Source organism: Rana temporaria, unplaced genomic scaffold (assembly GCF_905171775.1).
Source record: "Rana temporaria unplaced genomic scaffold, aRanTem1.1, whole genome shotgun sequence".
Lineage (NCBI taxonomy): Eukaryota > Metazoa > Chordata > Amphibia > Anura > Ranidae > Rana > Rana temporaria.
The window spans coordinates 20,905-38,851 of record NW_024404573.1 but is presented as its reverse complement, the minus strand read 5'-3'; the positions used below and the strand labels follow the sequence as shown (position 1 = coordinate 38,851).

The window sequence follows — 17,947 nt, the reverse complement described above, 5'->3', positions numbered from 1 at the left end:
AGAGGAATGAATCACACATGAAATTCCTTTCTACCTCTAACACACAGGGCAAGCAGGGAGCAGTAAACTGAGACATATAGGCAAATGTATCACAATGGCCCCCCTTTTTTCTCCCTGCTCCGGCAAACCCGGTTGGACCTTCCCTGGTCCAGTAGGGTTGACGGGTTCAGAGCTTTTAGTCCGAGGTTAACTCCGTTTGGCATGACTGACCTCCCTTGGCAACTGCTTCAGACTCAGGTATGTCACCGGGTCGTCAGATCACACGCCGGTCAGTCCCCAAGTCTTTGTGCGATCTGCAAAGTCACCAGAAGTCAGTGTGAAGACAGCGAATGGGTCTGTGCGCCGCCGTCTAGGTGTCCCGCTATGGGAGGGGGCAGGTTATGGCTCTGAAGTGACAATCACAGGAGATTCATAAAAAGGAAAAGTTATATTTGTTGTAGCACTGGTGCTCAGAGTCCGGGGGGGGGGGGGAAGAGAGGGGACTCAGAGCCCCATAAGGTCAGCCACCCCCTGCTCCCTCCGCAGCCGCCGGTTCTCCTCTTGGAGCTTCTCCAGCTCCATCTCCAGTTCATGGAGCCTGGGGGGGTCAGCCTGCTGTGACCTCAGGTGGTTGTTCTCCTCCTCCATGCGGCTTATGCACTCCTCCAGCTCTATGTACTCACGGATCAGATCCTGCTTGCTCATGTCCTGCAGGCTCTCCAAGTGGTCCTTCATGATCAGGAACTGGGTGGTGGTGTAAGGGGCCACCGGTGGGCCCTTGGCGAACATCTCGGCCCGCATCTGGGACGCCCGCTGCGACTCCCTCTCCTCCAGTCGCTTCTTCTCCTCCCAGGTCCGCTGGTTATATGACTTCCAGGACCTCTTCTTCTTGAAGGATGGCCGGCGGTGCCTCTTTCTGCCCAGCTCCCTCCAGGGCCCCTCCGGCTCAGGGCTGGAGCCCATGACTAGCTGACAATGGTGTTCCCTGTTGTCCGTAATAGCAGATTGTACCATGAGGGCTTCGTAAGGGGTGCCCAATGGTTCTTCCCGACCCTGCTCCTGGGGATCCCAAGCCGAGTCTACACAATGGGCTGCTGCTGGTGGGCGGTACCCAGGTTGAGACCAATTTGACCTGGTGTTGTCATTCATGGGGCAATTCTGCTTGAAGTGACCCAACTGTTTGCACTGGAAGCAGCGTTGTTCGTTGTCCTCCTGGCGTGGATAGCGAGGGCTCGATGTCATCGGTCTGTTAGGCGGTTGGTATCTAGCGGCTGGTGGGTGTGAGGGCGCCGTTGGTCGTGGAGGTTGTACCCGTGGTGTGACCTGGTTTGTCTTGCGAGTATCCGCATATTCATCCGCCAACTTCGCGGCCTCTGGTAGAGTCATGGGCCTGCGATCTCTCACCCAATCTTTGACATCCGTCTGGATGTGATTGTAAAATTGCTCCAGGAGCATTAGTTGCAAAATGTCCTCTGCGGTGGTGGCCTGGCTGCTGTTAACCCAGTTAGAGGCCGACAGGGACAGCTGGCATGCCCATTCTGCGTAAGAGTCTTTCGTGGTTTTGCGTGAGTCCCTGAACTTCTGTCGGTGGGACTCTGGGGTTACTGCATAACGAGCCAGGAGCACTTCTTTAACCCTGGCGTAGCTATGGATATCCTGATCTGGCACGGTCCGGAAAGCATTAGAAGCTTTGCCTGACAGTTTGCCTGACAATATTGCAACCCACTCTCCTCTAGCTATTCGGTGCAGGTTACATTGTCGCTCAAAATCCGCCAGGTAGTTATCAATTTCACAGTCCTTTTCATCAAAAGCTTTAAAAGCACTAAACGGAATCTTCCTTGCGTCTGCTGTGCTGTACTCACTGTTCGGAGAAGGTGCGGCTGCTTGTTGGACTGCTGCCAGTTTTAACTGTAGTTCTGCGTCTCTTATTTCTTTATCCTTCTGTAGTTCTGCGTCTCTTATTTGTTTAGCCTCCTGTAGCTCTGCGTCTCTTATTTCTTTAGCCTTCTGTAGCTCTGCGTCTCTTATTTGTTTAGCCTTCTGTAGCTCTGCGTCTCTTATTTCTTTATCCTTCTGTAGTTCTGCGTCTCTTATTTGTTTAGCCTTCTGTAGTTCTGCGTCTCTTATTTGTTTAGCCTCCTTCGCTAACAGGTCCATCGCTTTCAGCACCACATCCGCCGTTGGGTTCGGGCCGAACCACGCTAGCTTCTCTCTCATTAGCTTGTTGGCTGGCGATTCCTCCTCCTGAATCACTGGTGTATCCATCTCTTGTACTGCTGGCGTTGCTGCAATCCCGTCCTCCTGGTCTATCTCCATTGATTCTGCTATGATGACCCGCTTGGTTTTGTTGCTAGCAATCCTTCCAGTAGTTCTTCCAGTGTCTGCTTGGAATCCGGGTGTGAAGGAGAGTAGAAGGGAAGATCCCGCTGCTGCCAACCAATTTGTGACGGTATCGGTATGATATCCCCGTCAAGCATTCCCTCCTCTCCATACAAGAACATCACAGGATCATCACACATGAGTCAAGACTGGATGCTGGAACCAAGACACTTTATTGACACAAAAACTCAGCTTATATGTGGTTACAGCCTGTTAGGAACGCCCCCCTCACACAGTGGGGTTTCCCATACAGATTATAGGAGACAATTCGGAGCCGACCATGCAGACACGTTTCTTTAGATAAAGACATCAGTGGAGTTAATTACTACACTGAAGCAATCAGAATAATTAACATACTACTTCTCTAATCATTTAGCCTGATGATACAATACACATCTTTTAAGGGTAAACACAGATCTTCTTTACTCAACACAATAGATCAATTAACGTTTAGAATAGTGAGGGGACATTAGCACGTCAATAACCGGTCAGAGCAATGAATCACACATGAAATTCCTTTCTACCTCTACAGACATGGCTAGCAGGGAGCAGTAAACTGAGACATATAGGCAAATGCATCACAGAGACCCCTCCCCCCCCCTCCGGGCACGATATTTAAAGGACTTTTTCATTGTTTCACTTTAGGCATCATTTAATCACTGCAGTTATATATGTCCCCGGACCCCCATACCCAGACCCCCATACCCGGACCCCCATACCTGGACCCCCATACCCGGGCCCCCATACCCGGACCCCCATACTTGGACCCCCATACCCAAGCCCCCATACCCGGACCCCCATACCCGGACCCCCATACCTGGACCCCCATACCCGGACCCCCATACCCGGACCCCCATACCCGGACCCCCATACCTGGACCCCCATACCTGGACCCCCATACCCGGACCCCCATACCCGGACCCCCATACCCAGACCCCCATACCTGGACCCCCATACCCGGACCCCCATACCCGGACCCCCATACCTGGACCCCCATACCCGGACCCCCATACCCGGACCCCCATACCTGGACCCCCATACCCGGACCCCCATACCTGGACCCCCATACCCGGACCCCCATACCCGGACCCCCATACCCAGACCCCCATACCTGGACCCCCATACCCGGACCCCCATACCCGGACCCCCATACCCCTTTCTGATTGGGCACTTTTTATTTCTCCTGGTTGGCTCTCAGTGGGGTTCGCGGTTCGCGGCAGAACTTTGCCCTTTCCGGGGGAGGGGTGTTCGGCCCATCTCTAGCGGGGACACAAGGGATGAATATTCTGCACAAGGAATGGACCAATCAATATTTGATACTTTATATATATCGGATGTTGGGGGGCAGGGAGAAGCATATTGATCACCTTTATTGATCTGTAGAACAATATATCAGACGGGGAAGTAAATGTGGGCGTGGCTTCAGATGTATACATTTATAATATTTATCGCTTGTCTTCTGAACTCTTTTCTCCATATATTCAGAGACTCCAGTTCCGCTGCGATCGGCCTGCCAGTGGCGCTATGATGCCTGTTCCAGCGCGTGTTTCCGGACCTGCAGGGACCCGGCTGGGGAACACTGTGAGAATGTCCCGAGGTAAGTGACCACATGAAACCTCCTCCTCCCGCCATCCGTGGTATGGATCTGTATGAGGAGGAGGAGGGGAGGGCTCTGTATATATGGTGCAGAGAGTCTTGTAACTTCCCTCAAGCACCTCCTACATCCCCTCCTCCCCCCAGAGTCCAGAGGGGGCGGGATCACACATCCCCTCCTCCCCAGTCCAGAGGGGGCGGGATCACACATCCCCTCCTCCACTCTCAGCAGAGTCCAGAGAGGGTGGAATCACACATCCCCTCCTCCGCTCTCACCAGAGTCCAGAGGGGGCGGGATCACACATCCCCTCCTCCGCTCTCACCAGAGTCCAGAGAGGGTGGAATCACACATCCCCTCCTCCACTCTCAGCAGAGTCCAGAGAGGGTGGAATCACACATCCCCTCCTCCACTCTCACCAGAGTCCAGAGGGGGCGGGATCACACATCCCCTCCTCCGCTCTCACCAGAGTCCAGAGGGGGCGGGATCACACATCCCCTCCTCCCCCCAGAGTCCAGAGGGGGCGGGATCACACATCCCCTCCTCCACTCTCACCAGAGTCCAGAGAGGGTGGAATCACACATCCCCTCCTCCGCTCTCACCAGAGTCCAGAGGGGGCGGGATCACACATCCCCTCCTCCGCTCTCACCAGAGTCCAGAGGGGGCGGGATCACACATCCCCTCCTCCACTCTCAGCAGAGGGGGCGGGATCACACATCCCCTCCTCCACTCTCAGCAGAGGGGGCGGGATCACACATCCCCTCCTCCACTCTCAGCAGAGGGGGCGGGATCACACATCCCCTCCTCCACTCTCAGCAGAGGGGGCGGGATCACACATCCCCTCCTCCACTCTCAGCAGAGGGGGCGGGATCACACATCCCCTCCTCCACTCTCAGCAGAGGGGGCGGGATCACACATCCCCTCCTCCACTCTCAGCAGAGTCCAGAGGGGGCGGGATCACACATCCCCTCCTCCGCTCTCAGCAGAGTCCAGAGGGGGCGGGATCACACATCCCCTCCTCCACTCTCAGCAGAGGGGGCGGGATCACACATCCCCTCCTCCACTCTCAGCAGAGTCCAGAGGGGGCGGGATCACACATCCCCTCCTCCACTCTCACCAGAGTCCAGAGGGGGCGGGATCACACATCCCCTCCTCCACTCTCAGCAGAGTCCAGAGGGGGCGGGATCACACATCCCCTCCTCCACTCTCAGCAGAGGGGGCGGGATCACACATCCCCTCCTCCACTCTCAGCAGAGGGGGCGGGATCACACATCCCCTCCTCCACTCTCAGCAGAGTCCAGAGGGGGCGGGATCACACATCCCCTCCTCCACTCTCAGCAGAGTCCAGAGGGGGCGGGATCACACATCACCTCCTCCACTCTCAGCAGAGGGGGCGGGATCACACATCCCCTCACGGCCGGTGCAAGGATTTCTGCCTACACAAGCGAAGCTCCATTTTGGCGCCCCCCCCCCCCCCAACGGCCACCCACCTCCCTTGCAAAAATGTTTCTTTCAATAATTTTTTTATATAAAAAAAACACACTAATTTGTGCTTTTGTTAAGTGCATTTTTATTAACGATTTAACAAAATAAGTTATACCGCTATAAAACAAATTTTTTACCAATAAGTGCAAGAAATAGTGCAAACAGACTTGTAGAAGTGCAGGAAATAGTAGTGCACACAAACAGTACAACACTAAAACGGCCTATACAGGGTACTGTATCATTGTACAGTACACACAGTGTACTAAAAAGTGTAAAATAGAGCTGCCCTCACCTGGAGCAGCTATCTCTGGCACAGGTAAATAGTAGTCGATTTTAAGTGCGGTCTGACAACCGCATGCGGGGAAAAAATTGAGCCAACTAGAGTCAGCGTTCGGCTCATAGGTGTATATTATAAATGGGACCGGTAGGGAATGCAGGAGTGCACGGTTAGGGCTCCCCCCCAACGTATGCGATCCCATATTGCCGAAATTGTAGTGTGAACCCAGCCTAAGCCTTTTTGTACGCCCGAAGAGCACTTTACATATGGGGTATTTCTATACTCATAAGAAATTGCTGAACAAATTATATATATTTTTTTTCTTCTTTTACCTCTTGTGAAAATAAAAATTATGGGGCAACACCAGAATGTATGTGTAAAAATTTTAATTTTTCTTACACTAACATGCTGGTGTAGACCCCAACTTTACCTTTTCATAAGGGGTAAAAGGAGAAAATGCCCCCAAAGTTTGTAACACTTTCTCCTGTGTACGGAGATACCCCATATGTGGCCCTAAACTGTTACCTTGAAATACGACAGGGCTGACCACAGATAACACAGTGATAACTCTCCGAGTACAGATAATGAAGTAGATGTGACCTGCAATCCTATGTAACACCACAGATAACACAGGTAGCATCTACTACATTATCTGTACTCTGAGGGTTATCACTGTTATCTGTGGTGTTACATAGGACTGCAGGTCACATCTACTACATTATATTTATTTGCATGTGGGAGTTCTGGTGGCCGGTGGTGGAGTGTGGAAGTCGACTTATCCATCCCCCCCCCCCGCTTCTATTATCCACCCCCCCTGCTTCCATTATCCATCCCCCTGCTTCCATTATCCATCCCCCCTGCTTCCATTATCCACCCCCCCTGCTTCCATTATCCATCCCCCCTGCATCCATTATCCATCCCCCCTGCTTCCATTATCCATCCCCCCTGCATCCATTATCCATCCCCCCTGCTTCCATTATCCACCCCCCCTGCTTCCATTATCCATCCCCCCTGCTTCTATTATCCATCCCCCTGCATCCATTATCCACCCCCCCTGCTTCCATTATCCATTCCCCCCCCTGCTCCTTCTTCCATTATCCCCCACTGCTTCCATTAACCCCCCCCCCCCCACTCCTTCTTCCATTATGCCCTCCTGCTTTCATTATTAACCCAGTCTCCATTAACCCCCCTTGCTCCTTCTTCCATCATCCATCACCCCTGGGCCCTGCTCTGCTTCCACCATTCCTCCCCCCCCCACTCCTTCTTCCATTATGCCCTCCTGCTTTATTAATTATCCACCCGACCCAGTCTCCATTAACCCCCCTTGCTCCTTCTTCCATCATCCATCCCCCCTGGGCCCTGCTCTGCTTCCGCCATTCCCCCCTTGCTCCTTCTTCCATCATCCATCCCCCCTGGGCCCTGCTCTGCTTCCACCATTCCTCCCCCCCCCACTGTGGGGGGGAGGAATGGCGGAAGCAGAGCAGGGCCCAGGGAGGATGGATGATGGATCATGGAAGAAGGAGCAAGGGGGGTTAATGGAGACTGGGTCGGGTGGATAATTAATAAATCAGGAGGGCATAATGGAACTGGAAGAAGGAGTGGGGGCCCCACTCCTTCTTCCAGTTCCATTATGCCCTCCTGCTTTATTAATTATCCACCCGACCCAGTCTCCATTAACCCCCCTTGCTCCTTCTTCGTTCTTCCATCATCCATCATCCATGATCCATCCATTCTTCTTCCCCACACCACGACCCCACCCTCACCTCCTGTGCGCTTTTCTGCAATCTCAATCTTCCGGTGGCGCGGGACTGGGCACTGTGTCACCCAGCAGCGGAGGTCCGCCCCTTCAGTGACGTCAGACGTCCTCCTGCGCGGAGGAGGACGTCGTCACTGAAGTGCCGTGCAGTTACAGGCCCGGACCCAGCGTCATCCATCACCAGGCAGTAACTGGATTGGCCGCGCCCGGCCCGGGCCACATTCAGTCAGCTACTGACAGGCGCTGCGGCGCATTAGCACACCGGAGCGGGACACCGGGCGGCGGCAACTCCGGTCCCCGGACAAAGTATAAAAAAAATAAAATAAAAAAAATAAAAAAAAAAGGTAATTTTTTCGCCCCATCCCAGGCTGCGGACCTGCCCGCCCCAAGCGGCCGCTTGGTCCGCCTGGTGGTTGCGCCGGCCCTGCATCCCCTCCTCCACTCTCAGCAGAGGGGGCGGGATCACACATCCCCTCCTCCACTCTCAGCAGAGGGGGTGGGGTCACACATCCCCTCCTCCACTCTCAGCAGAGGGGGCGGGATCACACATCCCCTCCTCCACTCTCAGCAGAGGGGGCGGGATCACACATCCCCTCCTCCACTCTCAGCAGAGGGGGTGGGGTCACACATCCCCTCCTCCACTCTCAGCAGAGGGGGCGGGATCACACATCCCCTCCTCCACTCTCAGCAGAGGGGGCGGGGTCACACATCCCCTCCTCCACTCTCAGCAGAGGGGGCGGGGTCACACATCCCCTCCTCCACTCTCAGCAGAGGGGGCGGGGTCACACATCCCCTCCTCCACTCTCAGCAGAGGGGGCGGGGTCACACATCCCCTCCTCCACTCTCAGCAGAGGGGGCGGGGTCACACACAGTATATAAGTCTCTGGTCAGCAGTGTTGTTCATCTTCCTTTAAAAAAGTAACTAGTTACAATTACAAGTTACTTGACCGAAAAAGTAAGTGACTCAGTAACTTTATTAGCAAAGTAACTAGTTACTCGGAAAAGTAACTGAGATTTTTTTTTTTATATTCTACAATGCAATTACGTTCTATAACATCTTTAATATCAAAGATGTTTATATTAACTGATTGAAGAATAAAAACACGATATACAGTATTTTAGAACATTTCGTACAATTATTAATATCATCATCACACTCCACCTGCCCAGCAATACTGTACAGTATAGATTCCGTGCGCAGTGTGAGCGACACTTCTGCCGTGCACACCTCTATATTGTACAGTATTGCTGGGCAGGTGGAGTGTGGTGATGATATTAATAATTGTATACAGTATTGCATCTGCTGGGCCTGCCTGGGCGTGTGTCACTGACACTCCACCGGAACGCTCCACATGCCCAGGCAGGCCCAGCAAATGCAATACTGTGTACAATTATATCAACTCCACCTGCCCACAGTGCCCACTGCCCAGGCTGCGCCAGCAATACTGACATGCGAGGTGTGCCCCCTAATTATCATCGCTGTCCCTGGCACTCCCTGCTAATTCATCAATACAAAGAAGTCCAATTCTTTACACCCCCCAGTCTGGCGAAATAAGAACTTTGTGCTGCTACTGGCTGAGCTGACTGACTGCCGATATTGCTTGTAAAGCGTAGACTCCAATTATCTGTCTATAAATATAGAACAGGCTTTTATATAGACAGATAATTGGAGTCTTATAAGCTACAAGCAATATCAGGCAGTCAGTCAGCTCAGCCAGTAGCAGCACAAAGTTCATATTTTGCCACACCAGGCCTTGGGCTAGGCCGCTCCCCCCTCTCCCAATGGCCTTGGGCTAGGCCGCTCCCCCCCCTCCCAATCCGATCCTCGGCTCGGCTCCTCACCTGGCTCTGGCTGCGCAGGGGCCACAGTCGGTCGGTGCTGTCTCTGCTTGCGCTCTAGCCTCAGTCAGGAGGTATCCCGGAGTCCGGACCGCCGACCGGTGTGGTGGTGTGGTGTGGTGGAGCAGAGCCTCCGCGGAGGACAGGGCGGGAGATGTCGGCGGCTGGGAGTGAGAGTCACTGACTCAGGTGAGGAGGAGTACAGCGCCAGACTCCCTCGGGCCTCGACACACAACACTGCAGGTGGGAGACTCCAGGCGCGTGCATGCGCCAGCGCCACCCACCCAAGACGAGTCACGAGTCCGACCGACACATGACCCGCCGGCGACGAATCAGAAGATGATGTGCAGTGTAAGTGACCAGTCCCTCACCCAATCACAATCCACTGGCCAGCTCCATCCCGCCGACACTCACAGTCATCACAGACGTGATGAGACTCAGACATGACCCCAGAGTCTGCCCCCCCCCCCCCCGCGCGCACAATGTAATCTCGGTAACGCCGCCCATGTAATGGGAACGGCATTGCCGAGAGGGTAAAAGTAATCTGGTAGATTACTAGTTACCCTCAGGAGGCCAATCGCTACGTAACAGGGTTTATTTAAACGCCGTTACTTGCAACACTGCTGGTCAGGAGGAGAAGTTCCGCTCAGTGACCAGCAGAGGTCCTCCTCATGTCCTACCAGAAGAATGAGTCCCCGTCCGGCCTTCCTGGTTATGGAACATCCAGGTTTAGTTTTTGCCCGTTCCTGCATGTTATACAGTATCTAACAAACAGTCCCCGGGGCCCGAGGCCTCATCTAATAAACAGTCCCCGGGGCCCAAGGCCTCATCTAATAAACAGTCCCCACCCCCCAGGCAGAGGTCCCGGGACCTCATTTAATAAACAGTCCCCACCCCCCAGGCAGAGGTCCCGGGACCTCATTTAATAAACAGTCCCCACCCCCCAGGCAGAGGTCCCGGGGCCTCATCTAATAAACAGTCCCCTCACCCCCCAGGCAGAGGTCGCGGGGCCTCATCTAATAAACAGTCCCCACCCCCCAGGCAGAGGTCCCGGGGCCTCATCTAATAAACAGTCCCCTCACCCCCCCAGGCAGAGGTCGCGGGGCCTCATCTAATAAACAGTCCCCACCCCCCAGGCAGAGGTCCCGGGGCCTCATCTAATAAACAGTCCCCTCACCCCCCCAGGCAGAGGTCGCGGGGCCTCATCTAATAAACAGTCCCCTCACCCCCCCAGGCAGAGGTCCCGGGGCCTCATCTAATAAACAGTCCCCACCCCCCAGGCAGAGGTCCCGGGACCTCATTTAATAAACAGTCCCCACCCCCCAGGCAGAGGTCCCGGGGGCCTCATCTAATAAACAGTCCCCACCCCCCAGGCAGAGGTCCCGGGGCCTCATCTAATAAACAGTCCCCTCACCCCCCAGGCAGAGGTCGCGGGGCCTCATCTAATAAACAGTCCCCTCACCCCCCAGGCAGAGGTCCCGGGACCTCATTTAATAAACAGTCCCCACCCCCCAGGCAGAGGTCCCGGGGCCTCATCTAATAAACAGTCCCCGGGGCCCGGGGCCTCATCTAATAAACAGTCCCCTCACCCCCCCAGGCAGAGATCCCGGGGCCTCATCTAATAAACAGTCCCCTCACCCCCCAGGCAGAGGTCGCGGGGCCTCATCTAATAAACAGTTTTATTTATAGTCCTGATGGTATACAGAAGAAGGGAGTTCTGTAGTCCTGATGGTGCACAAGGGGTGGATTATTCAGTCCTGGCGGTATATGTGGGGGGGGGGGTTCTGTAGTCCTGACACTCTGATAATATTAGGGCGGTGTCTAGGTTGGGGTTCTGTGGTTTGCATGGACTTGTCTGGCCCCCCGGAGCTCCCGGATCTTGTGAAATGTAATAACAATTGTGTCCTCCAGGGTGGAAGGTTGTATTCCGCAGTGTCCGCCGGATCTGGTGTTGGACGAGGTGACCAGGAAATGTGTCTACTTCCAGGACTGTAAGTACCACCTTTGTATCGCTCTTCATCACATGGCTGGCCCGGGGGTCCTGCGCGGCACGTGGCCCCCTTGTGATGCGATTTTCTGTGATGTGTAGGGGAGAGGGTGATGAGAACTTGGAATTGATGATTTTCTTCTCTCGGTATTCAGGTATTGAACCCGCTGTGATCACAACGATTTCTATAACAGAACCACAGAAACCAGCTAGCGGCATGAATGTGACGGGACCTCCCACTTCCTTCTCCTCCCCCACATCTATCCCCCGCCCACAAATCACTTCCCATAAAGTGCCTCCGGAGGGAACTCCTACCAGCCACCTGCCCATTGTACCCAGTGCTGCGTCTTCCACATTCCTCCCGGGATCACCGGCACTTACCCGTCCTGAACCATCAGTTGCCAGGACTGTCGGGGCTTCCACAGTGCAGACCACGGAGGTAGAGGAGTCCACCAGGACGGCGAGCAGAGCCGTGACCAGCAGTCCTTTTATATTGGAGGTCTTGGAGACGACATTGAATAAGACGGAGTTTAGGGCCGTCACGAGTCCGGCAAGTTCTTTTCTCTTTCCAGAAATGGTTCTATCTACAGCCAAAGTGACAAAAACAACACAAGTGACATCGGAATTATCTTCTCAGGTGCCGTCCACTCAGACAGTCCCACCAGTATCACCCCGAGGGACCGCGGGCCAAACCACTCCAGAACTTATATCTCCTGTCCTGACTGACCGCACTCCTCTCTCGGCTTTACCAAATGTAACCAGCATGGTGCTTCCTGCACTGCTTACCGCAGGCGTGACCAGTGAGAGCGTGACAACCACACTGTCCACCCAGATAAGGACAACTGTCCTAACAGGGACCACCCCAAGGACAGGGACCACCCCAAGGACAGGGACCACCCCAAGGACAGGGACCACCCCAAGGACAGAAACCACTCCAAGGACTTCTGCTGGCAGCTCTCCTGTGATAGGACTCAGCATGACCAGTCCTAAGCCCAGCTATTCACAAATGGTCCCATCCTCCTTGTCCCCATTACACACTTCTGCTAGTAGTCCCTATTCACTGGTCTCCAGTTCAGGAGCTGAACCGACATCGGAACCATGGCAATCCACAACACAAACCTTCCAAATTGCCACAAAACTGGTAACCCCAACTGAGGGGGTCACACCTTCTATGACCAATACCTCTATTGCCAAGTCTGCCACCAGCAGGCCAGTGACACTCCTAGAACCTGCCAGGATCACCACAGACTCGTCTCCAATAGAAACCACCCCCATGGATGTCACAAGTCCTCTGGAGACCAGCAAGTATTCCCCAGTATCTACCGACCTAACCGCAGTCAGTGTTGGTAAGACAATCCTGCCAGGAGTTCCCCTTTATACTGGACAAACTCCAGCAGAGAGAAGTCAGCATTCTGTAATGTCGTCAGAACCATCCCCCCCTCCAGTACCCGAAACCTCCAGAACATCTATACCAACCTCTACCAGGAGTCCAATTATAACGTCTCAATCTTCCAGAACTACGAGAACCCAATCACCTGGAATTGTGAGAACATCATTGGAGACCACAAGTCCCACCACCACACGTGTCTCACTCTCCAAACCCAGCGCAGACTTAATTCATTTGGCTACAAAGCCAAAGCCACGGGTCACAGAAGAGGAACACATACTGGAAATTTTGAGATTTACAGAATCGGTTTTAAAACCCATTAAGACAACTTTGAGATCGGAAGTGGCTTCAACTTCCTCTGGATCAACAAAGGTCCACACGGTGACCGCGTCTCTGGAGGCGACCACAACCCACCAATCCACCACCTCAATAACTACACCACCGGCCAAGAGCTCTTTATTGCTCACAACCTCCATCCAAGAACCAAGTAACATCACTGCTTCTTCAAAAGTGACCCCATCTACTGGGAGAACGCTTCTACCCACCCATATCACTGTACACGATCGAGCGACTGTCTCTGTACACGATCGAGCATCTGTCTCTGTACACGATCGAGAGTCTGTCTCTGTACACGATCGAGCGACTGTCTCTGTACACGATCGAGCGACTGTCTCTGTACATGATCGAGAGTCTGTCTCTGTACGCGATCGAGAGTCTGTCTCTGTACGCGATCAAGAGTCCGTCTCTGTACACGATCGAGCATCTGTCTCTGTACACGATCGAGAGTCTGTCTCTGTACACGATCGAGCGACTGTCTCTGTACACGATCGAGCGACTGTCTCTGTACACGATCGAGCGCCCGTCTCTGTACACGATCGAGAGTCTGTCTCTGTACACACGTACCCTACAGAGGGCCTGTCCCAGTCAACATCATACACTGTGCCAACACAAGAGACATTGATGGAGACATCATCAACCCCGTCCACTAAAAATGTAACAAGTCCACATGTTGTGTCACCCAAAGCCTTGTCTCCATCAGATGGGACCAGCATGTCCGGGGCCTTGTCTCCATCAGATGGGACCAGCATGTCCATGTCCGGGGCCTTGTCTCCATCAGATGGGAGCAGCATGTCCATGTCCGGGGCCTTGTCTCCATCAGATGGGACCAGCATGTCCATGTCCGGGGCCTTGTCTCCATCAGATGGGAGCAGCATGTCCATGTCCGGGGCCTTGTCTCCATCAGATGGGACCAGCATGTCCATGTCCGGGGCCTTGTCTCCATCAGATGGGAGCAGCATGTCCATGTCTGGGGCCTTGTCTCCATCAGATGGGAGCAGCATGTCGGGGCCAACCTCTACTTCTCATGTAACAGATACGTCCCGAATGAGCGAGTCTCCAGCTATTTCTCCCTCATTATCTCCAGCTGGTTCCTTTTCTAGCACACAATTAGCAGAACCTCGAAGCACAAAGGGAAAGGCCTTGTTAACAGATGCAATTAACACAACACACATTCCCAGTTCACTGTCACCTTTAAGCACTAAGTCAACACCAGTTGGTGGATCCGCTGAACTCCCCCTCCAGTTCACGACAGCCACGGCCTCGTCCAATGTGACAGAATCTGTAAGACCGACAGAAACCTCATTTGTGTCCGGAGAGAAGGGAACTGAATGGAGAGCTCTGTCAACAGCCCAAAGCTATAAAACAAGCAGTCAGTTCATGTCCGCCTCTCAGCCAACAGTTGTATCTGAAACATTAGCCAGCGATCAACCAACAATCAAGGAATCCAAGTCTCCTGGGCCACCTTCTAAAGAAGAGCCGACCTCATCGGTCATCATAACAAGAGATACAGTTACAGGAACACGTCCTCCAGATATGACCTCTCCTCCTCCAACGAGTGGTGTACCATCCCATCGTCCTCTACAAACTGACATGACCTCCCTACCTCCCCTACCAACTCATCAAAGTTCCCTACATCCCATACAAACCAGTGCAACCTCCCAGCACCCTCTACAAACCAGTGAAACCTCCCAGCATCCTCTACAAACTGACATGACCTCCCTACCTCCCCTACCAACTCATCAAAGTTCCCTACATCCCATACAAACCAGTGCAACCTCCCAGCATCCTCTACAAACCAGTGCAACCTCCCAGCATCCTCTACAAACCAGTGCAACCTCCCAGCATCCTCTACAAACCAGTGCAACCTCCCAGCATCCTCTACAAACCAGTGCAACCTCCCAGCATCCTCTACAAACCAGTGTACCCTCCCAGCATCCCATACAAACCAGTACAACCTCCCAGCATCCTCTACAAACCAGTGCAACCTCCCAGCATCCTCTACAAACCAGTGCAACCTCCCAGCATCCTCTACAAACCAGTGCAACCTCCCAGCATCCTCTACAAACCAGTGTAACCTCCCAGCATCCTCTACAAACCAGTGCAACCTCCCAGCATCCTCTACAAACCAGTGCAACCTCCCAGCATCCTCTACAAACCAGTGCAACCTCCCAGCATCCTCTACAAACCAGTGCAACCTCCCAGCATCCTCTACAAACCAGTGTAACCTCCCAGCATCCTCTACAAACCAGTGCAACCTCCCAGCATCCTCTACAAACCAGTGCAACCTCCCAGCATCCTCTACAAACCAGTGCAACCTCCCAGCATCCTCTACAAACCAGTGTACCCTCCCAGCATCCCATACAAACCAGTGCAACCTCCCAGCATCCCCTACAAACCAGTGCAACCTCCCAGCATCCTCTACACACCAGTGCAACCTCCCAGCATCCTCTACAAACCAGTGCAACCTCCCAGCATCCTCTACAAACCAGTGTAACCTCCCAGCATCCTCTACAAACCAGTGCAACCTCCCAGCATCCTCTACAAACCAGTGTACCCTCCCAGCATCCTCTACAAACCAGTGTAACCCCCCAGCATCCTCTACAAACCAGTATAACCTCCCAGCATCCTCTACAAACCAGTGCAACCTCGCAGCATCCTCTACAAACCAGTGTAACCCCCCAGCATCCTCTACAAACCAGTATAACCTCCCAGCATCCTCTACAAACCAGTATAACCTCCCAGCATCCTCTACAAACCAGTATAACCTCCCAGCATCCTCTACAAACCAGTGTAACCTCCCAGCATCCTCTACAAACTGACATGACCTCTCTACCTCCCCTACCAACTCATCAAAGTTCCCTACATCCTATACAAACCAGTGCAACCTCCCAGCATCCTCTACAAACCAGTGTAACCCCCCAGCATCCTCTACAAACCGGTGTAACCTCCCAGCATCCTCTACAAACCGGTGTAACCTCCCAGCATCCTCTACAAACCAGTGCAACCTCCCAGCATCCTCTACAAACCAGTATAACCTCCCAGCATCCTCTACAAACCAGTATAACCTCCCAGCATCCTCTACAAACCAGTGTAACCTCCCAGCATCCTCTACAAACCGGTGTAACCTCCCAGCATCCTCTACAAACCAGTGCAACCTCCCAGCATCCTCTACAAACCAGTGTAACCCCCCAGCTCCCTCTACAAACCAGTGTAACCCCCCAGCATCCTCTACAAACCAGTGAAACCTCCCAGCATCCTCTACAAACCAGTGCAACCTCCCAGCATCCTCTACAAACCAGTGTAACCCCCCAGCATCCTCTACAAACCAGTGTAACCCCCCAACATCCTCTACAAACCAGTGTAACCTCCCAGCATCCTCAACAAACTGACATGACCTCCCTACCTCCCCTACCAACTGATCGAAGTTCCCTACATTCCACACAAACTAATGCAACCTCCCAGCATTCTCTACAAACCAGTGGAACCTCCCAGCATTCTCTACAAACCAGTGGAACCTCCCAGCATCCTCTACAAACCAGTGGAACCTCCCAGCATCCTCTACAATCCAGTGGCACCTCCCAGCATCCTCTACAAACTGGTGTAACACCTGAAATCACAGATCTTCCAATTATGTCAAATAAAACAATAGCAGCAGAGACCATTGTTCCCCCAGAACTCTCCTCGGTCTATTCCACCCTCTCAGAGACTTCCCAAGTGGTCACATCTCCACCCAGAACGTCTCCCACAGAAGTCTCACCTCCACCAGTTACTCGCAGTCTAAACATTACAGTGAACCAGACTGGAATCCGACCTCTACTGTCCTCTACAACCAGTCCGGTGTCTACCCAGATCCCACTGATGTCCTCCTCAGGGGCCACTCCAGAGATGGAGAGCAGCTTTCCTGGCGAGCTGACGGGATTGACCGTGTCCGCCATGTTACCTTCTCAGGAATCTGCGACTTTTCTGGCCTGTACAGTGAGTAATGCAGACATTATCCCATGGATGACATACACACAAGGCATATACACTGATGTATCCACAACTGCCTAGCTGTATATAATGCCAATATTTACTGTAAATATCCTTTCTAGACCTCTACAGTAATCGTAGCTTTCTAGAGACTGTCCTTCCTAACCAGGCTCTCAGCTCCCTTCCCTGAACTCTGAGTCTCCTTCCCCCCCCAGGCTTCCTGCCCTCTCAGTCTCCTCCCCTTCCCTCCCCCAGGCTTCCTGCCCTCTCAGTCCCCTTGCCTCCCCCAGGCTTCCTGCCCTCTCAGTCCCCTTCCCTCCCCCAGGCTTCCTGCCCTCTCAGTCCCCTTCCCTCCCCCAGGCTTCCTGCCCTCTCAGTCCCCTCCCCTCCCCCAGGCTTCCTGCCCTCTCAGTCTCCTCCCCTTCCCTCCCCCAGGCTTCCTGCCCTCTCAGTCTCCTTCCCTTCCCTCCCCCAGGCTTCCTGCCCTCTGAGTCCCCCCCTCCTCCCCCAGGCTTCCTGCCCTCTCAGTCCCCTTCCCTCCCCCAGGCTTCCTGCCCTCTGAGTCCCCCCTCCTCCCCCAGGCTTCCTGCCCTCTGAGTCTCCTCCCCTCCCCCAGGCTTCCTGCCCTCTCAGTCTCCTCCCCCTCCCCCAGGCTTCCTGCCCTCTCAGTCTCCTCCCCCTCCCCCAGGCTTCCTGCCCTCTCAGTCCCCTTCCCTCCCCCAGGCTTCCTGCCCTCTGAGTCCCCCCTCCTCCCCCAGGCTTCCTGCTCTGAGTCTCCTCCCCTCCCCCAGGCTTCCTGCCCTCTGAGTCTCTTCCCCTCCCCCAGGCTTCCTGCCCTCTCAGTCCCCTTCCCTCCCCCAGGCTTCCTGCCCTCTGAGTCCCCCCTCCTCCCCCAGGCTTCCTGCTCTCTAAATCTCCTCCCCTCCCCCAGGCTTCCTGCCCTCTCAGTCTCCTCCCCC

General features: G+C 53.9%; 1 protein-coding gene across 1 annotated transcript in view; it reads left to right on the top strand.

The window, feature by feature from the left end:
• LOC120922635 (mucin-2-like) overlaps nucleotides 1–17,947 on the top strand; it is a gene marked incomplete at both ends in the record, with an annotated part of 73,842 nt that overhangs the window by 35,040 nt on the left and 20,855 nt on the right. The window contains 3 exons of the mRNA XM_040334723.1: nucleotides 3,844–3,955; nucleotides 11,218–11,297; nucleotides 11,449–16,994. Of these exons, the coding sequence (XP_040190657.1) occupies nucleotides 3,844–3,955; nucleotides 11,218–11,297; nucleotides 11,449–16,994 (5,738 nt within the window). The remainder of the gene's footprint in view (nucleotides 1–3,843; nucleotides 3,956–11,217; nucleotides 11,298–11,448; nucleotides 16,995–17,947) is intronic.